Source organism: Martes martes (assembly GCF_963455335.1).
Source record: "Martes martes genome assembly, chromosome: 9".
NCBI classification, from domain to species: domain Eukaryota; kingdom Metazoa; phylum Chordata; class Mammalia; order Carnivora; family Mustelidae; genus Martes; species Martes martes.
Genome location: NC_137896.1, coordinates 58817880 through 58836125, shown reverse-complemented (window position 1 = coordinate 58836125; position 18246 = coordinate 58817880). Strand labels below are relative to the sequence as shown.

At 44.7% G+C, this 18246-nt stretch overlaps 1 protein-coding gene across 4 annotated transcripts in view; it reads right to left on the bottom strand.

Moving 5' to 3' along the window:
* Window positions 1–18246, bottom strand: part of TBC1D8 (TBC1 domain family member 8) — a 105066-nt gene that overhangs the window by 60814 nt on the left and 26006 nt on the right. For 2 of the 4 annotated variants that reach the window (XM_080813924.1, XM_080813925.1), the window contains exon 2: window positions 1409–1564. In XM_080813924.1, the coding sequence (XP_080670050.1) occupies window positions 1409–1564 (156 nt within the window). The remainder of the gene's footprint in view (window positions 1–1408; window positions 1565–18246) is intronic. The other 2 variants (XM_080813926.1, XM_080813927.1) reach the window with 1 other exon arrangement.

The window sequence follows — 18246 nt, the reverse complement described above, 5'->3', positions numbered from 1 at the left end:
CAACCGGGGAGTGAAAGCAAATGGTCAGAATTGCAACACTGCTTTAAAAAGCCACAATCCTAACCCTGTGACGCTTTCACAAATCTCTTCCCTTAACCTTCCATGAACCTTTTAGAAAATAAGCTCTCGTGTTAAGGAAACATTTATTTTTGAACTTTAACATTTCTCTGGTTTTACTTCAGCTTCTGGTTTACTGAGATCAAGTAAAAATGTAATACTTTTGTTACAAAATAGCATTGTCAATTATTAGCACTGTAATTATTTTATTACAAAATAGCAGGCTGCATTTTCACAAAGGTACTTCTGTCTTCAAAACAATCATCATCCCTGCCCTAAAAGCAGTATAAAGTGTGTGATGAGGTGAACCCAGGGTGACCAGAGGTTAACTTTGAGTGGCTAGGATGTGGGGTGAGACACATTCCCTTCTTTGTACTTGTCAAGTGTTGATGGATCATATCGACTGTGTGCCGTTTTTATGATTTTATACAGATACAGAAGGATTCATCTTAACTAGAACAAAACACAACAGACTGGGGGGGAAAAATACCAAGATGTTAGCAGTGCTTAGAACTGGATGGTGGATATGCTAAAAATTTTCTTCTCTGTCTTTATATTTTTCCAGGGAAAAAAAAATTTGATGTTAAAGAATGTGCAGTAATGGAAATATATGGTACCTAGTAAAGTGTTAAGAGAAAAAACAAAATTAGAAGTCCCTATGTATATTAGCCCATGTACACAGAAGAATGATCAGCACTGGCAGAGGGGTATGGAAGATTTCCTTGTCCTTCTCTCTTACCAGCTTAGCTTCTGGAAGGTGAACATTTATGACTTGAGTAGCTAAAAAGACGTATTTTATTTTTATTTTTGAATAGAAGGGGCTCCTCAGATGCAACGATTCCCAGCCCCAGAGACGCTGGGGTAGCAGGTAGACCATTAGATCGTGTAGGAGGACTGAAACCCCAGATGAAGAAGGTGAGGGGATTTTGAAATTCCCATGGGGGACAGCAGTCCAGTGATGCAGCATAAATGTGGAACAAGGAGGGTGAAGACTGCCCTGAGTCAGACACAGCCCTCAGATGCTTCCCCTGTCCCATTACCACAGGTGCACACTCCCAGGAAGACATTCATTAGGTCAGAAACAAAATTAAGGAGAAAAGGGCTCCATTCATACTCAATGAGATCGAGCACCTGGGAATAACACACCACGCAGAAGCCTGGCATGCCCAAGCTAAGGTGCCCAAGCATGTAGTCTTTATGTGCTTTGATGGCTGGAAGAAAAAAAAAAAAAAAGAGCTCATAAAAGCAGATGAGTTACTAAAAGAAGTTACCTTCAAGCTTCACCAACATGCAGATACTCAGCATGCTTACACCGTAAGGTTTGGAATATTCCAACTGGAACAAAACTCACCAGTGGCTATGGCCCAGTAAACGTCTGATCCACTCAGTAACTCACCACATGCTATGGGAGAATAAACCTGGGACCCAGGCACCTGAAGCAGAATTCGAAATGGAGCGACCCGTGCATTGGAGTCCAGCACTGCATCCAGAGCGCCTACCAGGCGACCTTCAAAAGAAAAAAGAAAGGGCACCTCTGAGCACGGGGACCGACTAGCTGCCTACTTCCTGCAAACAGTTCAGCTGGCATCTAGACTCGACACCGGAAGGGAGCAGGCTTGGGTCAAGTTCTTCAACTCAGCTCTGAGGAGCCCGAGCTCCATGAGGCCCAGGGCACGGGCTGCCTAGTACCAGTCACCCAACATCTGAAACAGGGCCTGACATTAACAGGCCCTCAGTACAGATTTGCATAATCCAATGACCAGAGGGAACAAGGGGCCCTAAACAAGTCATCTAACCTGCCTGCTTTCCTCGGCGTCTCCATTACAGAGGCAACATGTCTCCGTATGGAAGAGCTGGGATCTGTAGTCAGAATGCCTGACTCAAGTCCCAGCTCTCCAGTTTTCAAATTGTGTGACCTTGGGCAAGTTACTTAACCTCTCCGTGCCTTGGTCTCCTTCGTAAAAGGGAATAATCACAGTATACCTACCTCTAGGGTAATTGTGAGAATTAATACGTGCAACATTCAAAAGGTCTTAGACTATTTATTGCCTGGGTGTAAGAAGTACTGTTATTATTATATCATCATCTCAAAGGTAGATGAATAATCCTTGCCTACTCCAGAAGGGGGCTGTGAGAAGCAAATAATAAACTGAGTCCTTCACAGACCATAAAGCATACAAAGTAAAGGTTTATCATTCTGTTGTAATGAATATCATGAATCCACAGCAAACACAGAAACACACACCCCCACACACCAGGTGGCAGACAATTTTATATTGTCCCACTGCTGGTAAGAGTGTTTGCCAAGCTTCTGCACTGTAAAGTTACTCCTTATTCCCTTTGTAATTAACAAGTATTCTGTGAAGTACTTTGAAACTATGTTCCTCATTAAATTTTCAACTCATTTATTTCTATCAGTATGGTTTCGTGTTTTCCTACTTTATTCAGTCTAGTATTATGATTATTTTGACTTCCGCACGGTCTCTGACTGGCCAGTGGAAGCCCCTTCAAACTGGTTTCTGTGTCCTTTGGACATGTCCCCATTACTCCTTCTACTCTCTGGCATGGTCAGATAATCCCAGTTCATCCTGTTTTTTTTCCTGCTCTAGCCCTGGAATCAGCCATTTCTCCAAGAAGCCCTGCTTCGTTCAGTGAAGAATAGTATTTAAAAGCCAAGATCTGGGAGCCACGTACATTTACTGCTCTGGGGGTGCTTGCTCCCAGAACCCTCAGTGGACAGAGATGCATGGATATGCATATATGTATGGGTATATGTGTGTTTACATATGTATACACAAGTACACATTAACAATTTTATCTTTATGCTGATTTTATACTTAAAAACGGAGTTCACACCAGTACCTCCAATGGCGATTGCATACCACGTTGTTCCAGTTTCTTTCCACATTTGCAACTCTCTTCTCCAACACTGGGGAACCCGGCTTCCATTATTCTTAATGTATTTACTTATCTGATCCATCCTTCTGTTGCTCCAACGTCCCCTTTCTGACAGATGCCCTCTTCACCCTGTTCAGGCTCTGACTGTCCACCCACCCCACCCATACAATCATCTTGACCTGTCCTAATTAATGGCTTGAGGGAAAGAAGGAAAGGTACATGAGTTTTTTATAGCAATTATTCCTTACGCTGCTCAGAATTTTTGCCCCCTTACTGGTTTGCACTTGACTTACAGATAATTGAAAGGGGCTGAAAGCTGTCAGGTGGATTAAGGGACTGTTACTTTAACACAGAACCAGCACAGCTGCTTAGGGAAGCTCTGTGATTAAAAGCAGGGGGTGGGGGACAGGGGTATACAGTTAAAGATGCATTCATACAAGAGTGATAGAACATGTTTGTCTGTCAAAGCCTGGAGGGGGGCGTGAGTGATAGGGAAGTGGAGGGACACTAGAAAGGTGCTAAAAACCCCACCCATCCCACATGCAGACTTAGCACTTCCCAGTTTAAGAGATCAGTTGTAAAATCCGCATCTAGTTTGCTAATAAGACAAACCTGAGCAACAAAAGAAGGAAGTGAGAAGGGTGGGAAATAACAGCATGAACACAGCACCGAAGCAGTCTTCTTGATCCGAAAGAGTGATTTTTTTTCTCTTCGAGACCCAGGAGTTTTTGCAGTGATCAGGATGTCTTATGCCAACACAACCAACTTGGTACCATACCGAACTTCAGGGGTGGGGAAGGTGGGGAGGACAGCAATGAAGCGAAAAAGGGACTTCTAGGTTCAGCTCTACCCTGTAAAGAATTTGAAGTCCTCACGCCCGCCGTAACAACAAGAAGTAAGCAAACTAGCAATCAGAGGCCTTTCTGGGACCCATCAGAGAACTAAGGTCACAGGTCAAAATCATAACCCAGAAATCTGGAGAGAAGGGACAGTCCAAAGTCACAGCCAAGATCTGCTCACCTGAAGCGGAAGCTGCTGGAGCCATAATGTGGTAAGAACACTTCAGGGGTGGTTTTTACAAATTGCTGGGGGCTGAGTATGGACTAGCAGGACAGTCAGAAACTCTTGATGGCCACGGTCGTAGGGGGCCCCAAACCTACAGAGCTTTTACCACTAGGTCCTCATTATGAAGAGCCAGGAAAAACCCCCCACACTCCCGCCCAGGGAACCAAGAGTCCTCACAGTGCAGTGAGCTCAAAGCATTCTCCGTAACACAGGCCTGCTCTCCACGGGAAAGACTTTTCCAGAACCTCATCCCAGCTGGGCAAAGGGTGTTTCTCTGACTCCAACCTGCTCCAGTCTTCCAGTCTCATCTAAGTGGGGGGTGGGGGAGGGAGGCATCCAAGAAACACTATTAAGGACACATCCCAGGAACACAGACCCACTGAAAGACCGAGATTCTCTGCTAAGATTTACAGGGCACTTCTCTTCCCTGTACTTTACCACCTTATCAATAGACTCCAGCCTGACAGCTGGAAGAGCTGAAACACTCAGAGTCCATATGAGGAGTTTGGGTTTTTCGGGTTTGTTTAAGTAAGCTCTATGCTCAATGTGCGGCTTGAACTCATGACTCTGAGATCAAGAGTCCTATGCTCTGGGGCCCCTTGGTGGCTCACCCAGTTAAGCACAGACTCCTAGTTTCCGTTCAGGTCATGATCTTGGGGTCATGAGATGGAGCGCCCCCTTAAGCTCCGTGCTCAGTGTGGAGTCTGCTGAAGAGGTTCTCCCTCTCCCCGCTGGAACACACACATGCACTCTCTCCTGGCCCCCCCTCCAAATAAATAAATTAAATCTTTAAAAAAAAAGTCACATGTTCTACCGTCAGAGCTAGCCAGGCACCCTGCAGTTCATTCTTAAAGAAGCCCAAAGACAGAGAGACCAAAGCAAGGACACCTGAGGAATCGGAGAACCTCAGGCACCTGTCGCTGCCCCCACAAACACAGCCCAAGTCCTGATCAGAAGCCCAAAAAACTCACACTAAAGCACCATTTCTTCAGTTCTTAGCACTCCACACATCCTGTCCAGAAACAACTACAAAGCATGCTGAGACCCCAGAAAACACAGTCTGAAGAGACGAAGCCAACATGAGTGAACGAGCCTCGAGCACGACGCGGAAAAGATGCCTGGCCGGTACTCCCAGAACCAGCCAAGTCATTAAAAACACGCCTGAGAAACGGTCACAGCCAAGATGACAGCTACAAGGGAAGCGGTATCCTGAGAGGGACCCTGGAGCAGAAGGCGGCTGGTAAAACCTGAATAAAACACGGACTTCGGTGAGCGATCACTGTGCTGGTTTTCTACCGCTGCTCCGACAATAACACAAGAGCTTGAAGCAAAACAAATTTATTACCTCACTGTTCTGTAGGTCGGAGGTGTGATACAGATCTCACTGAGCCAGAATCATGGTGTCAACAGGTACACTCCTTTCTGGAGGCTCAAGGTAAGAATCGCTTTGCTTCCTTTTTCCAGCTCCAAGCGGCCCCTTCCTCCATCTTCAAAGCTGGCAAACCAGAATGAGTTCCTCTGGTTTTAAAAACACTTGTGATCATATTGAGCCCACCACCTGGATAATTCAAGCTCATCCCCTAATATAGGTATATATATATATTAATACCTAATATAGGTATTAAGATCTGCTGATTAGTAACCCAACTAATTCCACCTGCACCCTTAATTCCCCTTTGCCATGGAGCCTAACACAGGCTTGAATCCGTTCTGCCTACCACGATAACCCATCAATATCAGTTCGTTCATTGTATCAAATACACCACACTAATACGTCAGTAACAGGAGAAACTGGGTGTGAGGTATAAGAGAACTCCCTATACTACCTTCATGATGTTTCTGTAAATCTTAAAACTGTTCTAAAAAACAGAGTTTAGTGGGGCACCTGGATGGCTCAGTCGGTTAAGCGTCTACCTTCAGCTCAGGTCAGGATCTCAGGGTCCTAGGATCGAGCCCTGCTTTAGGCTCCCTGCTCAGAGGATAGTCTCCTCCTTCTCCCTCTGTGCGCGCTCTCTCTCTCTCTCAAATAAATAAACCATTTTTATTTTTTTATTTTTTTTAAAGATTTTATTTATTTTTTTGACAGAGAGAGATCACAAGTAGGCAGAGAGGCAGGCAGAGAGAGAGAGAGAGAGAGAGGAGGAAGCAGGCTCCCTGCCGAGCAGAGAGCCCGATGCGGGACTCGATCCCAGAACTCTGAGATCATGACCTGAGCCGAAGGCAAAGGCTTAACCCACTGAGCCACCCAGGCACCCCACCATTTTTAAAATAGTTTAGTTTAAAAAAAAAAAAAAAAAAAGCAACAAGGAGAGTCAGGCCAGTCAGCATCCCCCTGCAGACAAAGGCTCTCCACATCTGCACAAAAGCAGACTGCCCCTTCAGGAGCCGCAGGAACAGATGGGCTCTGAATCTGAGGTCACCCAGAGCACCCAGGGAGGGAGGAGCCAACCACAGCACAAGCACAAGAGAAGTAGCAGACAGGGGCCAAGATGGCAGAGAAGACGCACAAGCAGGAGGCAGGTCAGTGAGAGTTCTCAGCAGGAAAACCCAAATGAGAAATGAAAAAGCAAGAAGAAAAAAGTACCCTTAAATTTCTGCTGAATGGTGAAGGAGAAAGGTTAGCTTGGCAAAGAAATCATTCAAAGTCAGGAGAAAATAGGGTATGACGTCCATAAATTTCAAATGGGCCTGAAAGAAAAAACATATACATATATATGTATATACACATCCATAAAGCAAATATATGGCAAATGTTTACACATAGCTCCTAACAACAGTGTACACAGCCCTACTTACTTGTCTTTTTATAAGGGAGCTGAAGCTAACTCACACGGATGCCTTTGAGGCAATGTAGATTTGCCAAGCTCGGGCTCATTAAAAAGAGTAACTACTGAAGTTATACATAATGTCCACTTTCTCTTAATCCTTTAGCCACCTTTGGAGTGAGGGATGGAGCCACTAAGGCTCTGAGCCATAGGAACCCCTTGCCCTGGCCAGCTCCAGCCCCAAAGCAGGCCTCCTCTCCCCAAGTCTAGGGCTGTATAAGACAGAGTAACAATGATTTTCAGAAATGCTCCATCCTCTACAAACCCACACTTCGAACTCCATTCAGACTGACTTGGCTCTCCCAAGCCCTGACTGGTGAAGTCTTCACTCTCTCTCCGCGAATGAATCCCCCCCAAATGCAGGGCAGCCCCCATGGAGCACTCTGGTCTGTCTTCTGCGGCAGCTCCATATGGTTTGTCTGGCTCTACAGGAAAACCCTCCTGGCGGCTCACAAGTGCAACTCTCCTATTTTTAGGCTATTAGAATAACAACTCTGGCTGAGATAGATGTCGAGTGACAAGTTTTATAATTAGGGCCCCAAAGGGGCCTATGAATAATTTGCTTCTAAGTGATAATGCTGCGGTCGTTCATTCTGGCTGCATCTCGGGCACATGGGTGGTACCAAGTTTAAGACGAAAGGGCAGCTACTGACGTGGGACACACAGCAACACTTAGAGAAGCCTGCCCACTGCCTGCTGGTTTGTACAACCTCTGTGCTGGACCTGGGCCTTAACCACAGGCAGCAGGGACAAAGTGCCCTGCTCCTATCAGCAAGAGCACCCTCGCATAGTAAAACTCATTTAAAACACAGCAACACCCAAGCCTCCATGGAAAGCATCTTGAGGAAAGTCAGAAAACAGAAAACAGTCTACTTTTGCCCCCTGCACTGAAAAAAGCAGGTCCTCCTAATGGCGTTGGGCTTAGAACAGACCTCAGCAGCCCCATGACAAAAAAAAATTCTTTTACTCCAGCAAAGAGCTTCTCATCATTACACAGAAGCCATGATGTGACAGCACCGCCACCGCCTATGGCTCAGCACCATAATCCAGGTGGGAAACTAATCTGGTCTAGAGCTCTGGCTTCATATTCAGTTTGGCTGCTATCGCTGTTTTGGAGAGTTAGGGAAAAAAGCAAAGAAAGACTCAGAATAAAGGAAAAAACTTTTATTTGTGAAAAGTAATAAATAACCTAAAAGATCCCATGAAATTCTCTCTACTATCTTCAAAAGAAGAAGATAAATGTTGGGGATATCTGCATTCTCAACAAGAGAGCTCTACCTATTCTAAGTAAAATTCATAATCCAAATTACTAGACTCCGAGTGTTTTTCTTTTTACAAAGCATTTTATATAATTCAATATACCTCTTACTGTGTGTTCTGTATGATTCCCGCTATTTTCAGAGTTTGGTCGACCGGTGGGCCAAGCCACAGGGTGAGTCATGCGGGAAGCTCTAGCGCCGGACCCGGGATAAGCTCGTCTTTGTAACTAAGTGGCTAATGCAGCAGCCATGTGCCCATCCCAGCGACCAGGTGAGCCAGCCAAATCCACATGAGTCTGGGAAAGGTCAGGTCCAGAGAGGAGAGCATCAAGGGCACTGTGAGGGAGGGATTCTGGCCCTGGCTCTCGAGAACAGGACAGGCAGCCACCAAGCCCCACCTGTATGTTGCATCCCAGATACACAATGACCCTTTGCCTTCTCAGGAAAACAAGAGAGGATGGCGGTACGGTGGTAACCTCTCATCAGCCAGAAGGAATTACAATGCAGACTGACTGTCCTGTTCATGCTGGACTCAAGGGAGACAGAATTCTTTTTGCCTTCACGCAAAGGCTGTGAAACTTCTTCACTGGGAACAGAGTTTCAGTTTTTCAAGATGAAAAGAGCTCTGGAGCAGTGGCCATGGTTACATAACAATGTGAGCTGTACACTTAATACCCCTGGACTGTCACTTAAAAACAGTTGAGGGGCACCTGGGTGGCTCAGTCAGTTAAGCATCTGACTCTGGATTTCAGCTCAGGTCATGATCTCAGGGTTGTGAGATCGAGCTCCGCACAGAGTCTACTTAAGATTCTGTTTCCCTCTGCCCCTCCCCCCATTTTCTCTCTCTCGCTCTCTCAAATAAAAAAAAATCTTAAAAAAAAAAAAAAAGACAGTTGAGATGACTAGTGTCATGTGTATTTTACCACAATTTTTTTTTTTTAAAGCAAGATAATTCCAATGGTCAAATGTCCACAGCTGGGCTCCTAAAATAAATACAAAAACAACTTATCCTAACTCCGTTCCCCAACTGATGAATCATAAATGCATTTGAACATAAATGTGCTCTGGGTCTACACTCCTGAACCCTGACACGTTCTTCTAGTGGCTCCATAAATAATCCTTGGATGGGGACCAAGCTGCCTGCTTTGGCTCAGACCAAACATAAGGATCCTGTCATAGTGAACCTCCGAGAGGGGTGACATAATGCTCAAAGTGCATGACAACAGGAATCCTGCACAAAACACCATCATGACAGCCCATTCCAAACACAGAGACTGCCCTGCCTTAACAGACACATGTTGCTATGGATATAATGAACACTATCTTGAAAATTCCCCAGCATTTCCATCCACTTGACCCACATTTATCTGGTCTTCTGGCATGATGGTTATGTAAAGCAATTAGGATCAAATTCTTATGGTACAGGAATTATTCAAGGCTATAAAATGAAAGGTAAGAGGCAAAAAAATAATAATCAACAAAGAGGTGGACATTAAGACCTGATATCATCTCCAAATGAAATGCGGGCCACCAGGAGCATCTGGGAAGAAAATGAAAGGTCAGGGGCAAAAAAAAAAAAAAAAGAAAAAAACAAGAATCAACAAAGAGGTTGACTTTAAGACCTGATACCATCTCCAAAGGAAATGTTGGCCACCAGAGGCATCTGGGAAGAATGAATGCCTGCTCTACCTCTATACTTCCAAGCCCACCACAATTCAGGGTTGCTCAGATCGCTTCCCTGGACACTGACATGTCATTTTTGGTCTTTCCCAAAGGCTATAGAACCATCCTGAAGGTTCTAGCCTGTTTAGCTCTTTTCAGATACCTGTCACCCTTTCTTTTTGACATACAAAAAGGTAAACATAATTAATATATGAGTTTGAAGATAAGTACATACCCATGAAACCATCACCACAGTCTATGCCATAAACATGTCCATCACCTCCAAAAGCTTCCTCCCACCCTCTTATTAATATATTACATTGTGATAAGAACATCTAACATAAGATCTACCCTCTTAGCAAACATTTAAGTACACAAGATTGTTAACTACAGGCATTATGCTGTAAAGTGGATCCCTAGGACAGGCTTATCTTGTATAACTGAAACTTGGTACCACCTGACTCATTCCTCCCCATTCTCTGCTCCCCCAGCCCCTGGCAACCACCATTCCATTCTCCACTTCCACGGGTCTCACTATTTGAGATTCGTCATGTCATATAAGTGGTATTATGTAGCATTTATCCTTCTGTGACTGGCTTATTTTGCTTAACCCAAGTCCTGGAGGTTTACCCACATTGTTGAAAATGCCAGGATTTCCTTCCCTTTTAAGGTACTGACACTCATTTTCATCCTGTACCTTCCTCACTTAGATTCCAGGAACCTCCAACATGAAGACTAGAACCATCCCCTAATCCATGAAGTCTAGAAAAACAAGTCAAAAAATCATGTTATACTGACCCTGGGCCAATCAAACGTAACAGTAGCAGCTATACTCCCTTGCCAGTTTCTGCTACTTCAAAACAATCAAAATCCTTCGGCAAAACATCTCTGAACTCTCAATTTTGTTGAGAAACTGTCTGCTTGGGTCAAGTCTTTAAACAGCATGGTGTACTCTGGTACCTATGGACTTCTACAGCAGACTTCTAGTTTGAGAAGTAATAATTTATCACCTTTGACAACATGTGTTTAACAAGCCCAGCAGGCATTATTACCTATACTCCCAAAATCACATTAAGAGAACCGGTTGTAAAGAACATCTTTTCCAGGGGCACCTGGGTGACTCAGTTAAGCATCTGCCTTCAGCTCAGGTCATGTTACCAGAGTACACCAGGCTGTTTGAAGACTTGACCCAAGCAGACAGTTTCTCAACAAAATTGAGAGTTCAGAGATGTTTTGCCGAAGGATTTTGATTGTTTTGAAGTAGCAGAAACTGGCAAGGGAGTGTAGCTGCTACTGTTAAGTTTGATTGGCCCAGGGTCAGTATAACATGATTTTTTGACTTGTTTTTCTAGACTTCATGGATTAGGGGATGGTTCTAGTCTTCATGTTGGAGGTTCCTGGAATCTAAGTGAGGAAGGTACAGGATGAAAATGAGTGTCAGTACCTTAAAAGGGAAGGAAATCCTGGCATTTTCAACAATGTGGGTAAACCTCCAGGACTTGGGTTAAGCAAAATAAGCCAGTCACAGAAGGATAAATGCTACATAATACCACTTATATGACATGACGAATCTCAAATAGTGAGACCCGTGGAAGTGGAGAATGGAATGGTGGTTGCTTCTGCTTCTCCTCTTGCTCATTCTCTCTCTCCCTCTCTCTAATAAATAAATAAATCTTAAAAAATAAAAGTACCTTTTCCAAACATCTTCCCTAAAATAATGAAGTTTAATCTCAATGTCCCCTTCTAAAGCAATCTGGGTTTTTTTCCTTTATTACCAAATAAACACACATTTTGAACTATATAAAACCACAAAAAAGAACATTTGTCTCACATCTTACCACCTGACAATAACCCTTGACATATGCCCTTTTGGCCTCATTTCTAATTAGTCACAGATAAAGACTATTTGGTTCCCACACTGGGCATATTGAAGATTGGAAGTGAAAAACAAGGCTGAGCATGAAGTCCAAAGAACTGTCCCCTTCGTGCTCAGAAACAGTTAGAGGAAGGTTGTCAAACTTGTTCGACAAGACTCGTAAGTGGTGCACAGACCAGTTTCCCAGCCAAATTTCATTAAACGCGGCCTGCTGCCTGATAGCACCTTCTGCTGTTACAGTCACAATTCCGCCCCCACCTCCCCAACCACACTGGTGTTTAATGGCCCTGTACATACTTAAAGGCAGGAAATGGACCTTAGAGGCGTTCAAGGATTGCAGAAAAATAAATAAGTAAGGGAAGGCAACAGTACCTCCTTTGCAAAATGGAAATCAATATGAGAGTCAAAAGGGTCACTGAAGCAAGACATTTCCATAGACTCAAGTTCAAAATGAAAGATAGTACTTTGCTGGATTCCAGGTCCTGGAATGGAAAGAGCTCCCTGGGGAGCCTTAAAAGTGCAAACAAGTCTTAAAAGGGATGAGTCTGCCTGTTTCATCAGGCTTACCAAACTACATGCATTTCACTAGAGCAACTCAGAGGCAATTTTTAAGACACTTTTAGTGAACTACGTGCCAGGCACACTGTAGTTTGATTAACCCTTCCCTAAAAGTAAAGTCTTGTCATTGTTTCTAAACTGTAGCCAGTGAGGCCACCCTGGGTTCCATTCATCTTGAGAGTATGCAGGTATACCAAAAGAGGTCAAGTGTAGCACACCACTATTTGACACAATTGTTTACAATATCCTTTATTACCTTGCCATAAGGCCCATACTTCTGACTTTGGTTTCAACGTTTCTGTCCTTGAGAACAAGTCTTTTTAGGCATCAAGTTACACCTAGCTTGCTATTACTCAATGTTAGATGTTTATAACCTACACAAGTTTCTTTTTTTTTTTTTTAAGGATTTTATTTATTTATTTGTAAGAGATCACAAGTAGGCAGAGAGGCAGGCAGAGAGAAAGGGGGAAGCAGGCTCCCCGCCAAGCAGAGAGCCCGATGTGGGGCTCGATCCCAGGACTCTGGGATCATGACAGGAGCTGAAGGCAGAGGTTCAACCCACTTACTTTAAATGCACGTACCAGGGGGGAAAGGCAAGGGATCCTTTATTAGTCCCGACACTGGCCATCCCTGGCTCCTGGTGTGACTTTAATAAGTATTTGCTTAATAAATCCTCTGAGTAAAATAAAATCAAAGATCACGGCTCTTTAAATTCACTTGAAGAAATTATTTTTTCATATGCTGCAAGTAGCTGGAGTTTTGTTCGCTGTGGATTCTGATCCTGAAATTCGATTACTCAGAGTCTGCCATCTGTCACCCTTTCAGAGACTTGCAACAAATCGACAATTGCACAGTTCTGTTACAGAACTCCACTAATCTTGTCTTAGACCAGGCAGGAGGTAAATGTTTCAGTAACTAAATTTATCTCAGGGATGAAACAGATTTTCTTATTTTTTTGTTTTGTTTTGCTGTTAGAAGAAAGTACACAGCATGGAAGTCTCACCCTGTCCTAAATACTACTCTGAAATGCTGAGCCCCCCCTCCTTTCTAGAGGATCAGACACATCAGGAAAGGCAGAAAAAGGACAACAAGGCAAGCTAGAGAAGAAGGAGAACATCCTATCTCCCCCCAAAACAGGTGTTCTAATCCCATGGAAATAAGGGAAGTGGATTTACTCCTATGGCCGATGGTCTGTCTTCCCTATCAGGTGACGCTACTGTAGACCCGGTCTGTAACAAGCCACCAGTCCGTACATCTCACAGAACCTGTTGCCATCTTCAGGTCCTAAGAAAGCCTTGGTACAGGGCTTAGGCATGTGCGGGTCATGATAGGGTCCAAGGCAGAATTGGGAAAGAAAGGGACAGAGGATAAAATGACAGCTTGTCCCTGTTTATACAGCCATCATACACCATGGGAACAGTGGCCACCTAGCCCTTTAGAAAAGACTTCTTTCTGAATCCGAGATGCCCATCTACCAATGTCCATGGGCTGAAAGCTGGTGGGGAAAAGCAAACATGGAGCCAGTAATTAGGGAAAAAAATCAAATAAAATTAAAATTTAATAAGATCGAAAGGAGAAGCCCTAGCAGCTGTAATTTACTTTCTCAGACTCATGGACGACTCTTTATTATAGGCGTTTTCTATGGGGAATTCTGATCTTGAAATCTGACTGTTCAACACCTTCCTCACTTAGGAAAAGTTGCTGCAGCCTTCAAGACTCTGGATCCCTGCAACACGCCAGTGCAGGGTTGGCCAAACGCTCTGACATTTATTATGCAGACATCCGCCCCATGGTAATGGTGGAACCGGGACATCTCTGGCCCCAGTGCTTCTGTTCAGAGCACATTTGCACTGGAGAGGCTGGCCACCAGCAGAAACCAGGCTAAGTCCTTATCATATAAGGCTGAGGGCATAGGAGGATCCCAAGAGACCAGCAACTTTCAGCAGGATGTTGGTTAGCCAAGACCTAAAAGGCTTCTCTTTATATCATTTAAGAGGATTTTAAGTTGTTAGAGCAGTAAGAGTAGGAGTAAAAATAAATACAAGAAAAATCCCCATTCAATCCCACCGGATCAACAAATCAAACTAACTTCATATTTCTATGCTTCCTCCTGGCAAATGGGTGATATTTATTTCACTGAGAAAGGTGAAGTGGGTCACAAAGTAATATCTTAGTACTCAGCTGGTCTCCCAGAACTGAGTAATGTCTCCAACACCCTGAGAAGACCCAGAAGACTCATGGACTCCATTCCAAAGGAAGCGCCAAAGAACCCTCAGTTGATCTAAAATAGGGAAATCATATATCTAGGAGTCGCAAAGTCCTGGGTTCAAATCTCACCTCTGTCCCTTATTAGCTGTGTGGCTTAGATAAATGTCCTCACCTCCACTACTCTCTGTTTCCTCCTATGTCTGGTGAGGTTTGCATGGATCTTGAAACATGTGCAGAGTCCCTGGGCCACACACCTGGTACAGACTGAGTTGTGCCCTCCCCGCAAAAAATGCCGAAATCCTAACCCCCAGATCCTCACGATGTGACCTGACTTGGAAATCAGGTCTCTGCAGATGTCATTAGTTAAAATGAGGTCATACTGGGATAATCTAACTAGTGTCCACATGAGAAGACAGCCATGTGAAGACAGACACTCAGGGAGAATTCCATGTGCCACTGAAGGCAGAGATTGGAGCTGTACAGCTGCAAGGACTCTCAAAGACTTCCAGCTATCACCAGAAGCAAGGAAGAGGCAAGAAAGGATTCTTTTTTTTTTTTTTAATATGAGCTTTTTTTTTTTTAAGATTTTATTTATTTGACAGACAGAGATCACAAGTAGGCAGAGAGAGAGGAGGAAGCAGGCTCCCTGCTGAGCAGAGAACCCGATGCGGGGCTAGATCCCAGGACCCTGGGATCATGACGTGAGCCAAAGGCAGAGGCTTTAACCCTCTGAGCCACCCAGGCACCCCAAGAAAGGATTCTATTACAGACGTCAGGGAGTATGGCTTGCTAACTTCCTGATTTGGAACTTACAGACCCCAGAACTATTGTCCCCTTGTTTTACGCAATAAGTTTGTGGTTCTTTGTTACGACAGCCCTAGAAAACTAATGCATGGCCCCACTCAGGGAGACCTAACGGTCCGTGTACATGCACACAAAGAGGGCGAGAGCTTCCAACGTACAAGATACAACCGTCTTTCTGGACCCAAAGCGGATTGCATAACCAAGCCCTAATTGTTAACATTATTTTACCTATTGCCCTGGCTTGTCAATAATCTAAGTATAGGAAAAGACAAATTCAGGGAAGAGGCACCCATTCATTCGAAGTCAACGGCAGTTGCTTAGAGGAAAAAACATTTCTTAAGCCTTTAGAAGAGTGAACACCTTGGAGTTTACATGTATGGGGAGGTAGGGGAGAGAGCCCCCTACACAGAAGCTGGAGAGTGTGCTCCTGATAACTTCCTCGTGATCAACATGAACAAAATGCTTATTTAAAGAAGTTCCTTAAATAGCCAAAGTTACAGTTAACGTGGTTCCGACTGGTCACAGAGTCATGCTTAGGTGAGGACTGGACCCACTTCAGTGTGGTGGGGCAGAGGGGTCTCAAAGCTCCTGGCAGATGGCCAGGCCCCCCGGCCCCGCCCAGAGACTCCAGTCCTATGGGCCTGGTTGGGGCCTGGCCTTGGCATTTCTAAGTGCCCTTAGGAGGTCTCATGTGCAGAGGGGTGGAGGGCTGCTGGCCACGCATCTTCCAGCAAGTGGTCCAAACCTTTTCTACTCCACAGAAACCTGCGGGACCCTCTCACATGAAGACCCCTCCAGCCAATTGGCCTGAAGGGACAGGGAGGCAAGGAAGGTGGGTACAAACCACGCTACTCATACATTCCTTCACACCAGTCCCTAGTCCCTACCTCCCTACAGACTGAAGAGCCCACATGTCCTCTCTACCCACATGTCCCATCTCCATCTGCCATGTTGCTCCCTTCCAGCTGACCTCAGAAGAGACAGAAGCCCCTCCATTCATATTCTTGACTCCTTCCCTACTGGACCCAGTTGCAGTAATGACCCCTTTGAATCTCTGAAACAGGCATTCCCAGGGCACCTGGGTGGCTCAGTCAGTTAAGCAACCAACTCTTGGTTTCAACTCAGGTCATGATCTCAGTGTCATGAGCTCAGGCTCCGTGTCAGGCTCCACACTCAGAATGGAGTCGGCTTGAGATACTCTCCCCTCTTCTGCCTCTCCCTCACTGGCTCTCTTAAATAATATATAAAAATCAATCAGTCAGTCATGTGTTTCCTCCAATCTTTGGTTTCTGTGCACAGTAGCCTGGGGAGATTCCAAAATACCGAAGCCTGGGCTGGGCCCCGGAGTCTGATGTAATTGGTCTGGGGTACTGCCTAGGCACCAGCACTCTCATAGGCTCCTCTGTGATTCAGCTGTGCAGGCTGACTGAGAACCACCACCCCAGGATCTTTCTCCAGATTCTGTAAGGCTCTTGACCCTGCTATTTTGCCCTTGAGCTGGTGGTTCTGTTCACTACTCTCACCTTGAAAGTTGCAGAAAAGTGAAACACACTTGCCAACCCCTTTATTCTTTTTCTATTCCATCTAGCCTCCACCCAGACAATTCTTCTGCAGGGTCCCTGAAAGGACAACGACCATGTTTTGACACACCACTCATTCCATTCAAGCCTTGTTTTCTTATCTATAAAATGAGGATAATAATCCCCCTCATTGGTCATGGTGTAAGGACCAGATAAAACAAGACAACGTATTTGAAGATGTCTCTCTCCACAAAGCAGGCAAAATAACCCAAGTAAGCAAAGGACTGGTGTGGAATCCTGGTCTCCTGTCCTCCTGGCTGCTCCTGGCCTCCCTTGTGCCTTTGTTCAGGAGCTTGTCCCCACAGCTCGGGGAGAGTCCCTGACGCCTGCTATAGCCAGCACTAAGGGGAGGGAGGGGCAAGAGGCATCGAAAAGCCTGCTCCTCAGACCAGACAGGGCTGACATGAAAACCCACACATGCTGAGGGCCACCCTGACCCTTCCCAGCCACTGTTCCTAATACAAACCATCTCTCATACACCCTCAGGAACAGGCCTTCCTGGGCTCTGATCTGCATCTGTCCACTCGTCCTGCACATCTCAACATCAGCCATGGGTAACTCCACGGGTTCTCAATCCTGACTAAGCAATGGAACCACCTGGAGAGAGTTCAAATCCTAACCCAGAGATGCAAGAGGTATGTGGTGTGGCCTGAGGTGGGGGTAACTGAAAACTCTCCAGGATCCTGAATCACTGGTTCTGGCCTATTATTTGCACAATAAGCAGGGCCCTTCATTATCTGATGAAGCTGCTAAAGAGACTAGAAAGTGAAGGTAAGAATAAACCAATCCACAATAGCCAAGACATGGAAAAAACCCAAGTGACCATCAACAGATGAATGGATAAAAGACAAGGAATAACACACACACACACACACACACACACACACACACACACACACACTGGAATATTATTCAGCCAAGAGAAAGAAGGAAATCCTACCATTTGCAACATGGATGAAACCTGAGGGCATTTTGCTAACAGAGAGAAGGTACAGAAAGACAAACACTGTATGATATCACTTACATATAGAATCTTAAGGAATGAACCTGTAAAAACAGAGTAAATTGGTGGTTATCACAGGCTGGAGGGTGGGGAAACTGTGGAGCTGTTTAAGGATACACACGTGCAACTAACAATTTCTGGAGAGCTAATGCACAGCATAGTGATTAGAGTCCACAATACTGTATTATAAACTCCAAAGTTGCTAAGAGACTAGATCTTAAGAGTTCCCACCACAAAAAAGAAATAATAATTATGTGACAGGATAGAGGAGTTAGCTAACACTCAGTGGTAATCATATTGCAATCTACAAACGTATCAAATCTGCACACTGAACACCTTCTACAGTGTTATATATCAATTATATCTCAATTTTTAAAAAAACATAAACCAATCCACCTGTAGGGCGAAACCACCTGTCACTCTCCTTAGTTAAATAACTAAATGCAAAAGC